The 19291-nt window shown below is 43.9% G+C and overlaps 2 protein-coding genes across 6 annotated transcripts in view; both read left to right on the top strand.

Moving 5' to 3' along the window:
- Positions 1 to 1046: 1046 nt before the first annotated feature.
- cluha (CLUH binding protein of NUMT mRNA a) lies at positions 1047 to 16867 on the top strand. Of its 5 annotated transcripts, none has more exons than XM_031860745.1 (27): positions 1047 to 1404; positions 5611 to 5804; positions 6268 to 6439; positions 6658 to 6801; positions 6938 to 7065; positions 7178 to 7332; positions 7844 to 7969; positions 8392 to 8539; positions 8645 to 8737; positions 8906 to 9340; positions 9676 to 9935; positions 10015 to 10397; positions 11207 to 11308; positions 11661 to 11761; positions 11852 to 12004; positions 12101 to 12163; positions 12252 to 12496; positions 12581 to 12665; positions 12756 to 12909; positions 13023 to 13162; positions 13464 to 13544; positions 13621 to 13746; positions 13885 to 14006; positions 14101 to 14194; positions 14287 to 14421; positions 14531 to 14604; positions 14966 to 16867. In XM_031860745.1, exons 1-27 carry the CDS (start codon positions 1269 to 1271, stop codon positions 15090 to 15092), a joined length of 4176 nt encoding a protein of 1391 aa, XP_031716605.1. In that variant the 5' UTR covers positions 1047 to 1268; the 3' UTR covers positions 15093 to 16867. The 5 variants fall into 5 exon arrangements, with proteins under 5 accessions (XP_031716605.1, XP_031716603.1, XP_031716604.1 ...); XM_031860743.1 differs by having other exon boundaries at positions 7178 to 7353; XM_031860744.1 differs by having other exon boundaries at positions 7175 to 7332.
- A 1791-nt stretch (positions 16868 to 18658) lies between these two features.
- LOC116390779 (lissencephaly-1 homolog) overlaps positions 18659 to 19291 on the top strand; it is a 28720-nt gene continuing 28087 nt past the window's right edge. The window contains exon 1 of the mRNA XM_031860819.1: positions 18659 to 18841. The gene's annotated coding sequence lies outside the window, so the exon portion shown is untranslated. The remainder of the gene's footprint in view (positions 18842 to 19291) is intronic.

Genomic DNA, 19291 nt, shown 5'->3' with positions numbered 1-19291 from the left:
ATCTACAGTAGTACCGTGTGAATGATAAGACATTATTGTAGCCATTTAAATATGTACAATTTACCACCCCATTATCATATAAGGGAAATGCTTTGAATGTTTCTGAGAAAGCTCTAAGGCCAGACTAATTTTCTCAGTATTTTTTCATAAGAGACGTAGCTTTTATCTCCCAGAAGACTCACAGTACTGTTATCTGCTGCACCCTGAAAAATGTCTTCTTTATTACATTAAGAAGAGTCCCTTCCCAAATTGGGGGGTCATTGTTTATGTGAGTCCTTTGGGAGACAGTTTGTTTTCAGGTGGACAAAATAGATGTTTTATTCTGTGACGGTGTTTACACATTGTTAACTTGTGAAACATAAGTAATGAAGTTATTTAATGAGTGTTATTATGAATAATAATATAATTGACGGTTTCTATCTTTGACAGACCGAATACAGGTGACTATCTCTTATGAAATTTGTCCTGCAGCTTTCCATCAGGCTTACTGTTTGACAATATAATACTGGATTACTTCCATTATGCTCACCTTAAAGTAGAGGAGAGTGGAAGCAGAGTTACAAATGAGATTATAAAGACTTTAATTTTACTATCCTACCAAATTTTCTTTTTAGTTTCATAAGGTTACAATATTTTAGCATTGGCTTTAGATGTCCCCTCAAAGGTGGGACATTGGCAAAGTGTTCAAAGTTACCAGAGGGCTATTTATCAGGTCTGGCAGAAACTGCTCCCACTGTAGAAAAAGTAATATACAAGTCTGGGTTACAAGGCAGGCAACTGATTCAAACATCCCCAGGGTTACAGTGTCTCAACTGATATGAACCAGTTTATTTGTGATGACATCACACTCTGCATCATTATTTGTGATGTCATTAACAGTAAAATGATTGTAATACTTTGTCTTTCCACTAAGCCATTGATCTTATGTTATCTTCCAGTGCATAAGATATATTCTTCACCGTCACAAAAAAAAAACAATCACATGAATTTGTCGAGGAGATTTGTCGCTTGTGGCTTTCCGTAGCGCCACGCTCAGTGGGTGGGGAAGTGCAACGCAAAGGCAAAGAGGTCAAGGGGAGGAGAAAACCACGTGTGATCAGCCCCGTGTACAGCGCTGTCCTTCTCTCCTCTGTATACTTGTTTCTGTAAGCTTTGTACCCTTCGCATGTAGCCAACTAGCCTGAGTTAGCCGGGGAAGCAGATTTTTTTCTTCTTCTACAGACTCACATTATCAAGCAACGCAGCTGGGGGATTTCTGTTTGCCGACCATGGTGAGCAAGACAGATGACATCCCGGCGTCAGTGCCTAACTGTAATCCGGTCGATTTTGCGGATGAAGCAGGCGATGGAGCCCAGGACAGCAAAGAAACCAGCAAGACCCATCTGAAGGATTCCTGCGGTTGCGGTGAGACTCTGCAGCAGACCGACTATCTGCTGTCATAACGCCACAATATAAAAACACTGATAACACACAGAATCATGGAGTACATGCAGTAACAACAGCATGCATTGACTGTTATCGGCGTGGTTTATTAAACGTTTGGTTGTCTTGTCTTTCTGCATAGCAGCTAATGACCTGAATGAATCATTTTGGTAGCTTCTCCAACTTCAGATGGTCCACCTTGCACATGCTAACTGTTCATCTGTGCTAATCAGCAAACTAGCAACCTTCACAGGGTCGGATCCATTTCTACGTCCACTGGTCATAGCTATTAGCATATAGTGCAACGCTGCAAGTGAACCCAAAACAAGTTAGCCGGTATGCTAACATTAGCCTCCTGGGTGAGTTAGGCTAGTCGGTTAGCTAGCTAGAAAACACCTGCTGTCGGCGCGTCGCTTCGTGCCCCTTAAAGACGAACCAGCGTCCTGACAACTAGTGTTTATTCTGGTAAAACGTGACCCGTCTGTATAGCACGCATCACAGTGTAGCAGCGCGTGTTGGGCTAACTGGTATTCACGCACATGTTCAGTAACAGCTTGTCACAGGAATGAACTGAAGGTCACCTTCAGTGGAGCTGCACACTCCACATAAACACAGGGGAGGGGGGGACATTTAGTATTATGTGTCCGACGAGCTACGTTACAGACGCGTTGACTCTATTTTCTTGTTTTTAAATGTGTACTTTAAGAGATGCCCCGTGTGTGGTGGTTACACTCTAAAGATTAGATCGAGTGTACCTCCTCGACCGGGAAGCGGAAGTTGGTTGTCATAGAAAAAGTTATGGTGGTGCATGCACCGTGAGAGAGAGGGAAGGTTACGCTAATAATACACGAACAGCCGTGTAAGCAGGTGAGTGTACTGGAAGATAAAAGTAGGGTAGGCGGCTTGCAGTGGAGCAGCCACAGACTGTTGTCTGTAGAGGAAGAATAATGTGAGACTGTGAAGTTATTGTTACACAACTTCAACTTCTACAGCACCAAAGAGTCTGTCTGCACGTGTCACATTTGGGACCTTGACTCGTCTCTGCCTGTGTCGTTTCATTTCAAAACACAGGCGAGAGAGCCTCACTGCTTTGAGGATGATCTGCTGGGTGTGTTTTAATTCCTCTGCTTTATTTGGCTGGATGATTCCTTCTGTATGTGCTGTCTCCAGTCTTTCAGTCCTTCCACATTGGAACAGTGTGTGCTCCATTCAAGAGCTTTAAGAGCATATGCCACATATCTATCTAGCTCCAGCTTGTCAGTTTTGCTGCTTTTCTTTTGTCTTATGTGATAATAAACTCAATATGTTTTCTCTTGAAGTGTTGGTCGGACAAAATAAGCAACTTGATCTTTCACTTTAGGAACTTGTCACGGTCATTTGGTGGTGGCCCAAGTGATTTTAATAAATAAAGAGAATTACAATGATCCTTAGCTGTAGTCTTACTTATGACCTGCCATAAAACTGTCTGTGAGAAGCGGTGACAGGATTGATGGGCTCAACATGTCTGATGACCAAAGCAAACCCTGGACCGTCAGTGCAGAGTTGTAACAGCTACAGGGGTAAGTCAGACAGACCGAGGCGAGGGCCACTGTTGGTGGTCCTCAGGGGCTTAATGATGGTGAAGTGTGACCTGGATCAAAAGTCACTTCTCCTCTCCTGGCTAGATGTCTTCCTCACCACTCCACAGTCAACTCTATTGTGTTCATCATATTTAACAATGGTACTTTAAGCTTCTGGCCACTTAAAATAACCTCTTGTCACAAGGTGCACACGGGTTTGCATGTAGGAACACTCTTCATTAATTGCTTGAAAGTATTTAGTGACTAATTTCAATCTCAAACAGACCTTGCATTCAGCCGCCGCTGTTGTTGTGAAATGCCATTGCAGATGCATGACTCCGGGACTCTCTGTCCACCAGGAGGTTTATTTTGTGGTTACAGACGGACCTTGTGTCGTTGTTGTTCTCAGGGTTGTCTGGCCGGTTAGTGTTGCTATGACAGCAGCCAGGGTCCCCGTGTCAAGGGCCACAGAGTGGATAGATGGCTCGCTAGATTTATTATTTAGTTGTTCCCAAGAGAAGTGCGAAAAGTACTGCATCACCTGAAAGAAGTGTGAATGATCACTATGAGTTGGCAGTTTGATTCAGACAACGGATTAGTCAGAATGGAAAAGTTACAGAGTAAAAGTTTACTTACTGTGGTGTTTTTAGCCTCTAATCTGTGTCTATTCGATTCTTTATCTTGACCTTTTGTTTGGCAACTGTCCGACCTCAAGTTTGTGATCAGATTAAATAGTTGCCTCACCATCGTATCTCATTTCAACATGAAATCTCAACTGTCTATCTAACACGAGATTTGTCCCGTTAAAGGTTAGGGTTCCTCGTTACCCTCTCTCCTCTTTCCTTTCTTCTTACTGAACTTTCTTCCATTGCTGTGGAGCGAAAGGGGTCCGTTTTGCAACACACAGGCTGCTGGATTGCCTCATTAATCACAGTCTGAAGTCTGATACTTTGCACTCTTGCAACATATTGTAGTTCAGTTATAAGGGACAAAGATTATCTCAAAAGTTAACTGAAATATGGCAATTTTTTGTTTGCATAAAGTGGCTTTAATCCATACTTTCAAAATGAAGTTGTATCAAATGACAATGTGAAAGGGGTTGCTCATAGTGATGAGATTTACAGTGAGTTTCTGGCTGGCAACGGAACTTATTTTGGTTCACCCGCGTCGCCTATAGTGCTGTTTTTTGGCTGTTTTCCATGGAAAAGCTCTAGAAAGCCACTCATTCAGCACCAAACGACAGACAGACACAGTTAGAGACGACCTGGTGAACACAGTGGAGTATGTAGCATCTAAAGAGAATCGATGGAGACTGAGAACAGAGCTAAAAGATGGTGTATATTAGACTTGCATTCATGAAATGGACACAGACACAACTCCAAATTAATGCAAATTTTGCAAGGTAACTGCTGGATGTGATAAACTGTTTGATACCAAGTTTGCCATGACACTTTACAAGTATGTCAATGTTATTACTATTGCAGGTTCATAAGGAAAATTACTTAAGTTCAACCTCTCAGACAAAAATAGTTCAGCTCTGATAAGAAACAAAACGCTTCTGTACTGACACTGAAAATAGAGACCGCTTCACTGAGAGCCCTCCTTCTCAAGCCGTTGTGTTTATTATTCAGAGCGTGGCCGGTCGCCTCTCTCTCCTGCCCCCCCTCCCAGCTCCTCATTTCAGTGCGTTCAATCCCACCCGGGGTCCAGTTATGAGGCCCCGCCCCTCCCCCGGGCCCCTTCTCTTCAGTAACCCTGACGCTGTGTACCCTTGACAGCGAGCAAGGACACACCGGCTGACAGCGAGACATCCACACACTCTGAATTAATGTACCGGAAGGCCTCGTTTTTTATTCTCCACTTAACTGTTCTTTCGTTTAGAAAAGGTGGGAAATATAATGCATGCGTAATATGAGATCATTTAAGGGATCAAAAGAATGAGGGCAGCTGTTCTTCGCTGACTTGCAGGTCTCCGATTTGCCACAATCCGCCATGCAAGTGGCAAGTAATTCCCTCTTGTGAATGTTGAGCCTTTTTGTGTCGAATCCCTCAAGGCTCTCTGGCTAAACTCCATTCAGTGTTGCAGAAGTGTTGATTTCAGCAGTTTGCAGTTTCAGCCGAAAAGAACGCCTGGTTACTTATTGTCCGTTTTTGATACAATCATTAAGTTATCTTTGTTTTAGTTACTCTTTTGTACGGATGATGTTTGTACGGTTGATGATTCTCGATCTCATTGCGCTTATTCTGCAGCTTGTGTTTAACTTGTATCTGAATTAGCTGTAGGAACACCACAGTACTAGAATGCTGTACCTGAGCTCTATCATCTCGGTTCACCCGTTCGTTCATATTTAATACGGTTATCTATGAGGTCATCGGGCCTCTGCATGCTTTTGTTGTATGTAGGATGGCTTACATTGCACAACAATGTTGATTATTAGATTAGTAACTAATGGCAGCTGTAGATTTGTAGGGAACAGCTGTTCGTCCTCTCTGCCTGTATTGTGTTGTTTCAGAGTCATGCATGTAGTTTGAATGCTTTTAACCGCGTCGACGGTCAAAGTTGTCCAGTTTAACTCCATCACAAGACGTTACCTTCACTGACGAACCCTTTGTGTCTTTTCCATTGCAGGGCACAGTGCAGATACAGCCATGGTGAATGGCGATGGGGCTCATGAGCGCACAGAGGAGGAAGACTCGAAGCAGGATGGGAACAGTGAGGCGGACGGAGGAGACGAGTCTAACGAACAGGAAGTGATAGTGATCCAGGACACGGGCTTCACCGTCAAGATCCAGGCGCCTGGAACGGAGCCGTTTGATCTGCAGGTAACGATTCGCTCTCGACAAGCAAGCGTTCAATAGTCCAGGTGTTCAGACAGACAAAAGCCCCTCTCGTTCAAAAAAACCTGAACTCTCTCATTCATTTCAAGAAGGCCACTGGCGAATTAAATATGCGTATGCTATCTTAAACTTAAACTGTCTATTTCTGCAATTTCTCCTGCTGATTGTCACGACAGAGAGGGAAAAAATGACCGCTGTGATAATCTCTCGGAGTTGTAAAATCCTCTCTCATAATATAAAACTCATGGATCTAGTCCTCAAGCCGGACTTCCTGGATCATATGAGGTGGAACCGGTCCTGGTTCAGGGCTGTTTTTGGTCTGAACACTGCGGTGTGCGAGCAATGTTGTCCCTCAAACTAGAAACTAAACACTATTCATCTGAATCAAAGCAGGTTGTATATCTCAAGCTGAATCTGTACTTATCTTCATCTCCCTCTCCTCCGTCAGGTCTCTCCCCAGGAAATGGTACAGGAGATCCATCAGGTGTTGATGGACCGGGAGGACACCTGCCACCGCACCTGCTTCTCCCTGCAGCTGGACGGAAACGTGCTGGACAACTTTGCTGAGCTCAAGTCCATTGAGGGCCTGCAGGAGGGCTCGCTGCTCAAAGTGGTGGAAGGTCAGAGGCTTTTATTTCGCACCTGTTTGTCTCACTCTTATGGAAAAATAAGCCACAGCTTGGCACAATATATATTTCTTGCTGAGGCTATACTGATATGTATCTGCTGGCAAAAGACGAAACAGAATTGAGTTGTAGTTTATGACAAGTGACCATTAGCCTGATCACTTCCTGTGTTTTATACCCTTTTGGGATTCTTTTGTCCCTCTTCTCTCTAGAGCCGTACACGGTGCGCGAGGCTCGCATCCATGTGCGTCACATCAGAGATCTGCTGAAAAGTCTGGACCCCTCAGACTCCTACAACGGAGTGGACTGCAACTCCCTCTCCTTCCTCAGCATCTTCACTGACGGAGACCTCGGAGGTATGACATCGATGAACGGCCCGGGGCGTGCAAGGCCAATTTCAAGCGTGCATTTGAATGTCCGGTGTCCTGCGCGAATAGCGACATGCAGGTGGACCGCAGGCATTCATTTAGCTTGTTTTTAATGTGACTGCAGATAGTGATAAGCGGAAGAAAAAGGGCAACGAGCTGGAGCAGATTGACTGCACCCCCCCAGAGCACATCCTGCCCGGCAGCAAAGACCGCCCCCTGGTTCCCCTCCAGCCACCGAACAAGGACTGGAAAGTGAGAAGCTGTGCTGAATTGTCTGACTGTTTACAGGGAAAGTCTCAGTGGTCGATTGAAACTGTATTTACAAATAATTTCCTTTGGCTAATGGTTTTAATACCTCCAGCAGCCTATGCAGTGTCTGAAGGTCCTGACCATGAGCGGCTGGAACCCTCCACCTGGGAACAGGAAGATGCACGGCGACCTCATGTACCTGTGCATGGTGACTGTGGAGGAGCGTCATATCAGCGTCACTGCCTCGACACGCGGCTTCTACCTCAACCAGTCAGTCAACATTTCGACCTCGTATGTTGTTGCAGCTCCGTGTTTTCACTTCAATGGACTCTCTACCTTTTCAAGCTCCATAATCTCCTCATACAAAGTTTATACACATTGCATTTGTCAGTCACTTGGCATTAAGAGTTTCAGGATCCTAGCTTTGGATGCCAGCATGGACTTAACAGTCGGACAATTGGATTACTTTGGGAAGTAGAATTGGGAAAGATGCCATGGTTTGGAGATGGGTTGTTTTTCTGTTTCTACCAACAGCCATTTTAAGTTCCTCTTAAGGTTCTAGATGGGCCTCTGTTGGAAAAAACTGTCAGAGTGAAGTCCCAACAGGAAAACAACTTCCTGTTCAGGCTTGCTTGGTTGTAAACGTTTCCTCTCCAGTTAGTAGATTTGTTAAAAAATGTAAAGCCACTATAACACGCTGTAACAGTGTGAATAATAATAATAATAATAATAATAATAATAATAATAATAATAATAATAGCAATGGCTGTGTGTGTTCCAGATCTACTACTTACACCTTCAACCCTAAGCCAGCCAACCCCAGCTTCCTGAGCCATTCTCTGGTGGAGCTATTGAGCCAGATCAGCCCTGCCTTCAAGAAGAACTTCACTGCCCTGCAAAAGAAAAGGTATAAATACCTCTTTCTCTTCACAACATGGTTTTGCTCATCCTCTGTGGTGGGATATTAATACCTCAATGTATTCTGGTTTCTCTCCTCACTCTGGTGCTGTACAAATGCTCCTCTTCCTTACTTTTCGGACATTTCTCTTTTGTAGTGCTTCTTTTCTGCAATCATTATAAGTTCATTCATTCATTTACTTTATTCAACCAGATAACAACAGTATTTTACCATCAAGACCTGGCCAGGAGGTCAAAGTCTTAAAAACACGATAAGCAAACTAAACAAGACAAAATAATTACGGTCATTCGTTTGGTTAAAACTTTGGTGATGTACGAACTCGCAAATTTGAGATAAACTGCCTGAGATGTATGAAGAGAGCCCCCATAAGTGATATCTCTTGTCGTGATACCTTGTTTTTTTTGCTGCAGGGTCCAGAGACACCCGTTTGAGAGGATAGCCACACCGTTCCAGGTGTACAGCTGGACAGCTCCACAAGTAGACCACGCCATGGACTGTGTGCGAGCCGAGGACGCCTACACCTCCCGCTTGGGTTATGAGGAGCATATACCCGGACAGGTAGGCACAACTGAACGCAGCAGCACGCCAGGCAGACAAATAAAGTCGTTCCAGTGTTGAAGTTTTTTTTTTTTTTTGTTTTTTTTTGTGCCGATTCTTTTTCAGACCAGAGATTGGAACGAGGAGCTGCAGACTACCAGAGAGCTTCCCCGGAAGAACCTGCCTGAACGCCTGCTGAGGGAGCGGGCCATATTCAAGGTACTGCCTTTACACAATCAACAGCACAGAATAATCCAAACTGCTGGCTCACTCTGTTAATGGGCCATCTGATGCGTAAATGTGTTGCTTTTTAATGTGTAACAGCTCCGTCTTCTTCTAAATCACCAATACCTCCATATTTTTTATTTTTTTTTGGTTGTCTTGCAGGTCCATAGTGACTTTGCAGCAGCTGCCACTCGAGGCGCCATGGCGGTCATTGATGGGAACGTAATGGCCATCAACCCCGGCGAGGAAACTCGCATGCAGATGTTCATCTGGAACAACATCTTCTTCAGCCTGGGCTTCGATGTACGGGATCACTACCGGGAGCTGGGTGGAGATGCCGCCGCCCACGTCGCGCCCACCAATGACTTGAATGGCGTACAGGCTTACGGGGCCGTGGATGTGGAGGGTCTGTACACTCTGGGGACGGTGGTGGTGGACTACAGAGGCTACCGTGTCACCGCCCAGTCCATCATCCCCGGTATCCTGGAGCGCGAGCAGGAGCAGAGCGTCATCTACGGCTCCATTGACTTCGGAAAGACTGTTGTGTCTCACAGCAAATACCTGGAGCTTCTGGAGAAGACCAGCAGGCCACTCAAGGTCAGTAACACGACTATAGTCTGGTGATATTTTATCTTACCATCAATAAATCCAATGAAAAGACCAAAACCAATAATGTATTGATCCTACTAGTAATTGTTTTCTGTCAAGCTAAAGCCTGATCTATCCTCTGTGTCCTCCAATCATATCCAAAAACAGCTGCTATATTAAAAGGGAATAAATAAACAGGCTAGGCAAAGAGAGAGATTCCGAGAGAATATAAAGAATATCGGCGGCCTTATTTATTCAAGGCCTGTATTTCTGATCATATTGAGCCTCACAAACCACACAAAGACGTTCTGTATTCACATCTTATGTCTGGGTGTACATCTTAGGTCCAGAGGCACAACGTGCTGAATGAGAAAAGTGAGTCCGTGGAGCTGTGCTCTTCTGTCGAGTGTAAGGGCATCATCGGAAATGATGGCAGACACTACATCCTGGACCTTCTTCGTACCTTCCCTCCTGACCTCAACTTCCTGCCTGTGGACGGAGAGGAGCTGTCTCCAGAGAGTCGACGCCAAGGCTTCCCCCGCCAACACCGCCACCGCCTGGCCTGTCTACGCCAAGAGCTCATCGAGGCCTTTGTTGAGCACAGGTAGGTGTCGGCGTCACCACATCCCCACCATCAGGAGAGCTTCTACGTTCGTTTGACCACTCATTCTGTCCCTCCGCAGATATCTTCTCTTCATGAAGATGGCGGCATTACAGCTCATGCAACAGAAAGCAAACAAGGAAGCTAAGGCTAACATACACGCCATCACAGAGACCGCTGAAGCACCCTCAGAAAGCAGTGCCGACACAACCCAGACACAGACCACTGCATCGGATTCTCCCGGTGCGACGGAGAGCAACGCCTCTGCTGCCTCACAGACAGCGACTGCCGGTGAAGGAAACTCCTCACAGCCCGCCACCAACGGGCTTGTAGAACCCGCAGCCACCCTAAATGGGGAATGCAAGAGCCCACTGGAGGGTAAGGAGCTTGAGGAAAGTATTCCAAGATTAGCTCAGGCCAAAGAGCTGGCCGAGACCTTAGTTGCCGAAGATGGATCTTGTATTGGTACGTCCAAAAAATCCCCCAAAACTTAAGGCCAGGACAACGCAGTGAGAGCTACTCTGGTGGAAGAAGAGAAGTAGCATTTAACAAAACAAAATCTATTTTTTTTTTTTTTTTTTGATGCAGCTAATTTTAGAGAATGTGTTCCCATAGCATTAGAGCAGCAGAGTATCAGGTAAAAATTAAAGTTTCAAGTACTGCGCTGTAGTGTCTTCTTTCCACCAGGCTAGCCGTCCCTGCTCCGCCCTCAGCCTGTAGTGGGGAAGCGTGTTGGCCCCCAATCAGCCCGCCTCTAACTGTCCCACCCTGCGACGCCTTTGCTGTGTGATTTGACCCAATAAACTGAAACATTAGTTGTGGTGTTCATTAATCCAATTTTTTAAACCCCAGTAATCTGAGTGAACTAACCTGTTGTGTTTGTAGTCGATAATCGTCGGTGGTGGTGGTGGGTTCTCTACTTAGGCCATGTCCACAGCAAGTTTACCAAACGACTGTCGTGCTCAAAATAAACTGAATAACAAGATCAATGATACAGTTTACTGATGAAAAATAGCTGTTTGGCTAACGACAGGAAGGTGTATTAATGTGCACTGTCCCTGTTAATTCAATACGTGATCACACACAGACTTTGACAGAAGTTTGGTGTATTTACATTATTGAACCCTCGGTTTTCCACATCCACTTTGAAGCTCAGCTCAGTTATCGTTGTGGCTTGATGTGGACATGGTTTCAACTGTCCCTTTGCCATACTGCGTCTGTCGCCGTTACTTTTAACATGTTTGTATTATTTCTTTGACCCTAATCACAAACAGATCCCAAAAGCCGCGAGGTCGTCCTCAATGCCTGCAAGGCAGTTGGCTCCATCAGCAACACGTCGTTCGACATTCGCTTCAACCCTGACATCTTCTCCCCAGGTAAGCACAACAAGGATGAGTGATCATGCGTTTCATCTACGAAAAGGCCTGACAGCAGCTTTACAGCAAATGATGTGGACATGGGTTACGTAGCCATAAAACAGAAGGCAGTCAAGAATCAAAAGTAATCTTTTTCATCAACGTCATTACATTTCTTTGGTAAAGATTTTAGGGTAGCTTTGGAATATGTCAAATATTCAAAATACAAGACAAACAGGACAAACCAGTTGGGATGATAATGACCAATGTAAGGTGATAAGCTCAGAGCTAGTTCCCATCTACATTATATGTCTGTAATACTTAATGTAACAATAATTTACCGTAGGAACTAATGCATGTGTTGTTGAATTAGGAGTACGTTTCCCAGATGACAGCGCAGATGATATCCAGAAGCAGAAGCAGCTTCTCAAAGATGCTGCTGCCTTCCTGGTGTCCTGTCAGATCCCATCACTGGTCAGTGGCACAGACGACCCCCACAGACCCCAGTAATAAAGTGGTTGTGTATGAGACTTAAAAAGCCTATATGTGTGTTTTTATGATTAGGTTAAAGACTGTTTGGACCACAGCGCTCTACCCATGGATGGAGCCACACTGACCGAGGCCTTGCGACAGAGAGGCATCAATATTCGCTATCTGGGCACTGTTCTGGAGTTTGTGGACAAGACCCCGGCCAAAGCCCAGCTGGAGCACTTCTATGTGAGTCTGAACCCCTGAATCCAACCACCACTTTTTGTCTTTGTGGTTTGTCATTCTAATATTTCTGTTTCCTATACTTTTTTTTTTTTTTTTTAGAGAATAGGAATCAGTGAGTTAATCACCAGATGTGCAAAACACATCTTCAAGACATACCTCCAGGTTGGTAACATCTGACATACAATAACCAGCCTCTTTAAACGACAAACCCACAAACGTATGTTGACGTTTTTTCCTCATTTCCGTGCAGGCCGTGGAGTTGTCTGCTCTTTCTGCCGCCGTAAGCCATTTCCTGAACTGCTTCCTGAGCTCCTTCCCCGACGCTGTCGCCCACCTGCCTCCCGACGAGCTGGTGTCTCGCCGTAAAAGCCGCAAGCGTCGCAACAGGGTCCCCGGCGGTGGTGACAACACGGCATGGGCCAGCCTGACGCCCAATGAGCTGTGGAAGAACATTGCCTCTGAGGCCAAGAGCTACTATCACTTCACCATACAGTGGTGAGCCCCCCCCTCCTCTGCTAATGTGAAACAGATGTTAAAGCTGATTTCTTTTGGTGACAAATTAAACGTTTTCTTACACAGTGAGAGTGTGGACCAGGTGGTGGAGAAATACGGCTTCCAGAAAACCACTCTGCTCAGAGAGATTTCAGTCAAAACTGGCATCCAGGTAACACTCATTTTAGTCAATAGTGACCCCTGACGGCACTTTGCCAAATGGCCTTCTGTAAATGTTTTCTTCTTTTGATTTGCCTTCTAGATTCTGATAAAGGAGTATAACTTCGACAGCCGCCACAAGCCTGCCTTCACAGAGGAGGACATCCTGAATATTTTCCCTGTTGTGAAGCATGTGAACCCCAAAGCCTCAGATGCCTTCCACTTCTTCCAGAGTGGACAGGCCAAAGTGCAGCAAGGTGCGACATGTTTAGATTGAATCATGCTTAAACCTTGACAGAATGAATGGTTTTTAAAAATCTTATCTTTCAGAACTAATTGTATCTCAACTAGCTTTTCTTTACATTTCCAGGTTTTCTGAAGGAGGGCTGTGAGCTGATCAATGAGGCTCTTAACCTCTTTAACAATGTGTACGGAGCCATGCATGTAGAGATCTGTGCATGCCTTCGCCTGCTGGCACGCCTTAATTATATCATGGGAGACCACGCTGAGGTAGGCAGACATATGGTGACACCTGGCTCTTTGTGTGTCCTACTGTGTGACTAAATGTAGGCCTGTACCAAATGTCTTTATTTAATTTTTTCATATTTAAAGCTTCTGTTAAAATTTTCTAATGATGCTTTAAATTGTATGATGTCATCAACCTAAAAATGTTTAAGAAATAGTTTTATTGTGGCAATTCATGGTGGTGTTAGATTGCTGCTAGACCGCCCCGTTAATATAAGAATATAATTCAAATGTCAACGTAATAAATGAAGTCCTACCTAAATAACAGTTGTGTATTCACCCACAGGCTCTCAGCAACCAGCAAAAGGCTGTTCTGATGAGTGAAAGAGTCCTCGGCATCGAGCACCCCAACACAATTCAAGAATATGTAAGTTATCGCACCAAATGCAGGAGGTATTTAGTTCATGCTAAATCTCATTCTGACTTATAAGTTTTGTTCCCAGATGCACTTGGCTCTGTACTGCTTTGCCAACGGCCAGCTGTCGACCGCCCTGAAGCTGCTGTATCGCGCCCGCTACCTCATGTTGTTGGTTTCTGGGGAGGACCACCCAGAGATGGCACTGCTAGACGTGAGTGCAGTCTTTACTTGAGATCTATATAAGCCACCAACTGCTTCTATAGTAATGCATCGATGCTGATAAATCCTTAAGCAGGAAAAAGACGTAACACTAATACTGTTGCCCTTATTCTTGGCTCTCGTTCCACAGAGTAACATTGGGCTGGTGCTACATGGAGTGATGGAGTACGATTTATCGCTGAGATTCCTGGAGAACGCCTTGACTATCAACACAAAGTACCACGGACCCCGGTCCCTTAAAGTGGCCCTCAGGTGGGGAGGGATTGATCGTCCATATCCATATACTAGTTATAATACTGGCTGACATGATGATTTACATTATGCACGGCTTGTGTTTGTTTCTCAGTCATCATTTGGTTGCGAGGGTTTACGAGAGCAAGGCCGAGTTCCGCTCAGCGCTGCAGCACGAGAAGGAGGGTTACACCATTTACAAGAACCAGGTGGGCCCCGCACGACTCTATGCTGACGGGAACTGACACGTGGTCAGTTATGGTGAAATGACATCTTAAATATTCGTTCTTACTCTTCTCAGATGGGCGAGGCACACGAGAAGACCAAGGAGAGCTCAGAGTTCCTGAAGTATCTCACCCAGCAGGCCGTAGCTCTGCAGAGAACCATGAATGAGATCTACAAGAACGGCTCCAACGCCAGCATCACGCCCCTCAAGGTGACTGCTCTGATTCAGGAAGTGTTTTTGTGCTTCTGTCTGTTTCATCTCCACCGCTCGGCAGTGATGCTATGTGTTTTTATTGTTTTTATTTCCTCTTGTTTTCCAGTTCACTGCTCCCAGCATGGCCAGTGTGCTGGAACAGCTCAACATTATCAACGGCATCATCTTTATACCGCTCAGGTACGTAATGCCTTTAACCCCTGCAGGGAGGTAATATTTATAATGTGTTTATTATGAACAGAAATCTGCCATTGTAAACCATGGTAGGAATACTGCAGCGATATTATATTGGATTTTATTACCTTATTTTAAGAAACTATCCCTGACAATCGCTTTACAGACAAATTCAGCCCGTAATGATGACTGTGTGTAAAATGTAATTTTAAAGTTGACTTTAGGATTAGTACATTGTAATAGATTGGAGACACAAGTGACAACAACAGCTATGAGTTAGGGGATAAATAAAAGAACAAAAATTACAAATGGTCAAACGGAAATTTCCTCTACAGGAGTTCAATTTCTTTTTTGTATTTCATTACAGCCAAAAGGATCTGGAGAACCTGAAAGCGGAGGTTCAGAGGCGGCAGCAGCTGCAGGAGCTGGGAAAGATTGAGGAGCCCACTGAGGACAGGCCACTGGAACTAGAGGACAAAATTCCCATTGATTAATGTATACAAGCCCGCAACACAGATACTTTCTGCTATGGGGGCAGGGAGAGGCCGTGACGCAACAGCCACGTCACTGAGCCTGTGGACCCGAGAACCGAGCGGTCTAAATCAGCATTGAGATAAACAGGGAGGGATGGGTCAGCGCAGTCCAGACAACAAATGGCATCATGTGTAGGACAGTGGATACAGAGCGGGAGTTTTCCTACGAGGTAGGGAGGGAGGTAGGAGAAAGAACAAACATAGAATCGATGTAACGTGCAATCTGACAAAAACACCCCGGCCCAAGAAGTCACTCAAGGTGTTGGCTTCCAAGAAATATGATTGCACATGAAAGAATGGTCGCAGCCGGGGGAGTGACACCAAGGATGACCGTGACATTGTATACCAGAGCCTTATCCATTGCATCATATTCCCCCAAAATAATGCTTCTTCTCAGCTCAAACCTCCCACAGCACTGTTAGCCCAGGACCATATTTTTGCCCCGCCATTCCTAAAGGGCCTCAAAGACCCCCAAAGACCCCCCGGGCATGTAGCCACCCTCCCGCCCTCCAACGGTGCTCTGAATGATAAAGCGCCTACTCTGTCCTAGAACTCAGGGGTACTTTCTACTGTGCACTAACACCCGAATACAGTCACTAAATTGAAGGTTTCCCAAGTGGAGCTTAAGAATGTAAATTCCCTTCTTAGTGGCTTCTTTGAGCCACTCTGTAGCAGACACCCATCACTCTTGCACTCTTGGTTCATTAATTTAATCGTTCTGTCCTTTGTATTTACGACATCCGGTGGGTGCCTGCTGTGTCTTACGGTTCCTGTTTCTCCAAGCAAGCCAAACAATACAGTGACACGTTAGCGAGCATTCAACAGGTTTGATTACATTTGCTGGAAAAAAAATGTTTTCTTTAGTAAGCAAAATGGAGTTTGTAAAAGTGCACAGGAGAAGTATGAATGTGTTTTAGGCCTGTTTATCATCAATTAAATTAAGCCATGTTTGTTTTATAGAAAATGTATAGAAGTGGGGAAAAAAAAAGATGTATAAATCTCTATGGAATTTAGACCGGTACATGATTGATGTTTATGGAAAACGCAGATATAAAACGTCCACCTTTTAAGCAGTAAATGTATCCATCTATATACTAGCTGTGTTCAATCTTCTATTTTTACACATTGAAAGAGTGTGTGCGTGTGCGTGTGCTCGTTCGTTCGTTCGTTCCAACAGAAAATCTATTGGCCAGGGCTGTCGCTGCTTTTGCTGCTGCATAGTTTGGATAGAGGCTAAGCGAACATTGACTTTCCAAATGTTTTATTTTTCTACGCATTGTAAACCTGTTGGATGGGTGATGCCTCTTTTCTTAACGCATTCATGGTCACCGATGTTGTAAATCTGTTTATGTATGAATTGGTACTGAAATGAACCTCTTGTCATCACTGGACAGGTGCTCAGCATTGGCAGTAGTGACTGATTTGTTTTTTGTTTCCCCCATTATTGGGTTTAGCTTTTCATGTGTAACGAAGAGATAAGAAAAAAAATTAAGTAGCCAGCAGTGTCTGTTCATTTAGCAATATTTAGTGCACTTTCTCATGCTGTTTGGATGTGTGAAGACGACCACGGCACCACCAAAAGTGGACGAAAGAAGCGCTGCTTCAATGTGATGTACCAAAAAGAGGCTGATAAGGTTTGTTTGCGCTTGTATACATTGCAATGTATCCCTCCCATGGCAATTTGTTACTTAATTGTTGCCGTGTCTAAATGTATGTGATTAAAGCAATAGAGAGATGGTGCTGGAACTTTTACTTGGAACAAGTTGTGTGAGATTGACTACTCGCTGTACCGGCTTAAAATAAGGGAGCTGTATAAAAAGAAAACAAAGGGTGAGCTTTTTAGACTCTTTTTTTTATTTTTATTAGTGATCTTTCCTGATTGTGCTCCTTAAACATGTCTTGACATCAATAGCACAGAGTGGTGTGTATTGTACCTATTAATTATAATTATTATGCTTCTGAATGGTAACTAGGGTGATAACAGTTAATAACTTTACGTTTCTCATTTTCTTAAAATATTGTTTTTTCAGTTTCCTTATTGGCAGTTTTTTGTTTTTTTTCACCCTGTTACCCACGTCTAACTCAACAATACCAACATTGTCCACAAGGTGGCGCACTAACATTAGTCTGGTGAAGGACGTGGATTGACATGTATTGTCCACAAATATGCACATGCTTCAGTTGACGATGACAAATTTAAATAAGGGAATCTTTTGCATTTTCCCCCTCAGATTATTAGGAATAAAGCCCAAAATGACTGCTTCCTGTTGAGCATTTTCTGAACCTGTTAGTCCCTCCAGCTGGAAGTCCATTGTTTGGGAATTTTAATTGTTAAAGATATAGAAGAAACTCACAGAGAATGATCAAACTCTTCATCTGCAGAGATACTGTTTCTCTTTTAACGTGGTGCTGCAGATTAGTAATATCACTCCACTAGAGTTCAGTGTTAATATTTCTGTTTTGGATAGAGTAGCTGTTTAATGTTTGAGATGTTATAGAGATGTTATTAAGACGTAAGCATCAGAACTGGAAAAAAAACAAGACCTATAGTGGAATAATAAATGAAGTGTATTCTTTAACACAATTTGTATACACCAGTATACCATTTGCAGTTACTTTACAATCTGACTGCCTGAAATACAAAACAAGTGTGAAATATGTATATTAACTGAAGTTACATAGAAATACATATAAATATTGCTTTAATTTAAAGATATGAATATCCTGTACAGAATAACTATTAAAGTTGGTGGTGGTGGTGGTGGTGGGGGGGGGGTAATGTCTCCCCCAAAATGTTCTGCACTTTGCTGCCCAGTGTTGCATTTGTTGTCTGAAATGATTGTTTGAAAGTTGTATGCTTTCTTAGCTGATAAAATCTCTTCTGGTCAAAGGCTTCGTAGGCCGAGTGGTTGACTCCACTTCCTCTGATGATGTGTGGTGTTTGTGTGTTCGTTACAAAATAATCATATTTTGGTTTGTGTATGCTTTTATATTAAAATGAATACAATAAAACTAGTAAAAGCGTTGTTTGGGATTCTGATAACTCATCAAATAACGAGATATTTTACTTCAGTAACAGTAATAGCAACGTTAACGTGTTTCCTTTTAAGTATCACAAGCAGAAGTACTCATTAGGTGGCAGAATGGGTCATGTCAGTCTGTAGTTTTGTATTATTACTGATGCATTACCGTATGAACAATATGTTTTTAATTTTGCTGGCTGAGACGAAGATGTTTAGCACCTTCCTACCATAAACGGTCAGATATATAGTAGTTTAATCAATACATTCAACATAGTGTAATTTGTCATCTTTTTGCATGTACAACATTAGATTTAACAATAGCAAGTCTCTTAATGACTCATACAACGCTTCAATTATTCGTATATATAAATACATTCATGCTATTCTACATGTACGGATGCCGAGAAGTCGTGTAAGAGTTAAAAGTCAAAAAACGTATAAAGCATCCAAAGGGATTTTCTCCTGCTATTAAGGGCGTGCGCGCCCCTGCCATACTGTGAACGCGAGCTTCATGCGCGCTCTCGTGCTGAAGGCGAATGCAGCAGCCAACGAAAAAACAAGCAGAGACAAGACGGGCACAGTTTACCTCCACATCACAAGATCTTATTTGGAGCGGAGATTTCACGCCCTGTCGGGTCGTGTTACCGTTAAAGACGGTTGAGGATATTCACGGGCAGAAACAATAGGGTGAGTTCAAGTGGTTTTCAATTGCGAAGCCGGTCAGGGCTCGAAGGAATCCGGCTTTTAGGTGGAGAAAATGACGATGTGGCTGTAATGTGTGCACCTCCTTTTTATGTCTCAAAATGGCGGATAGGCCGCTTGGACTGGAGCAGCAGGTACCTTGTCAGTTCATCCTTGTGTCCAGATAAGCAATGTTGTGCACTTAACTGTCATTCAAGTCGGTCGTGGTCAGCAACGGTATGAGTTAATTGAACTTGAAGGCATAGCACGAGCTCGTGAGTGTTCGTTAGAGTGAATGTACGGGCTAACTTTGGGACTGCATCGTCTGGGAGGCTAACTCGGCTAACGTTAACTTTAGCTGACGATAACATAGTTAACGTTAACATTAGCTGACAATGACATAGTTAACGTTAACATTAGCTGACGATAACATAGTTAACATTAGCTGACGATAAC

This window comes from Anarrhichthys ocellatus, unplaced genomic scaffold (genome assembly GCF_004355925.1).
Source record: "Anarrhichthys ocellatus isolate YVR2014 unplaced genomic scaffold, GSC_Weel_1.0 scaffold24, whole genome shotgun sequence".
NCBI lineage: Eukaryota > Metazoa > Chordata > Actinopteri > Perciformes > Anarhichadidae > Anarrhichthys > Anarrhichthys ocellatus.
Note: the sequence above shows the minus strand (reverse complement) of the source record. Positions and strands in the feature narration are given on the sequence as shown.

Bases quoted from the DNA above. Each gene is read 5' to 3' on its own strand.
- cluha (XM_031860742.1), top strand. From the start codon at position 1,269: ATGGTGAGCAAGACAGATGACATCCCGGCGTCAGTGCCTAACTGTAAT. The intron at 1,405-5,610 runs GTGAGACTCTGC...TTTCCATTGCAG, and splicing joins GAAGGATTCCTGCGGTTGCG to GGCACAGTGCAGATACAGCC. The intron at 8,738-8,905 runs GTACTGCCTTTA...GTTGTCTTGCAG, and splicing joins GGGAGCGGGCCATATTCAAG to GTCCATAGTGACTTTGCAGC.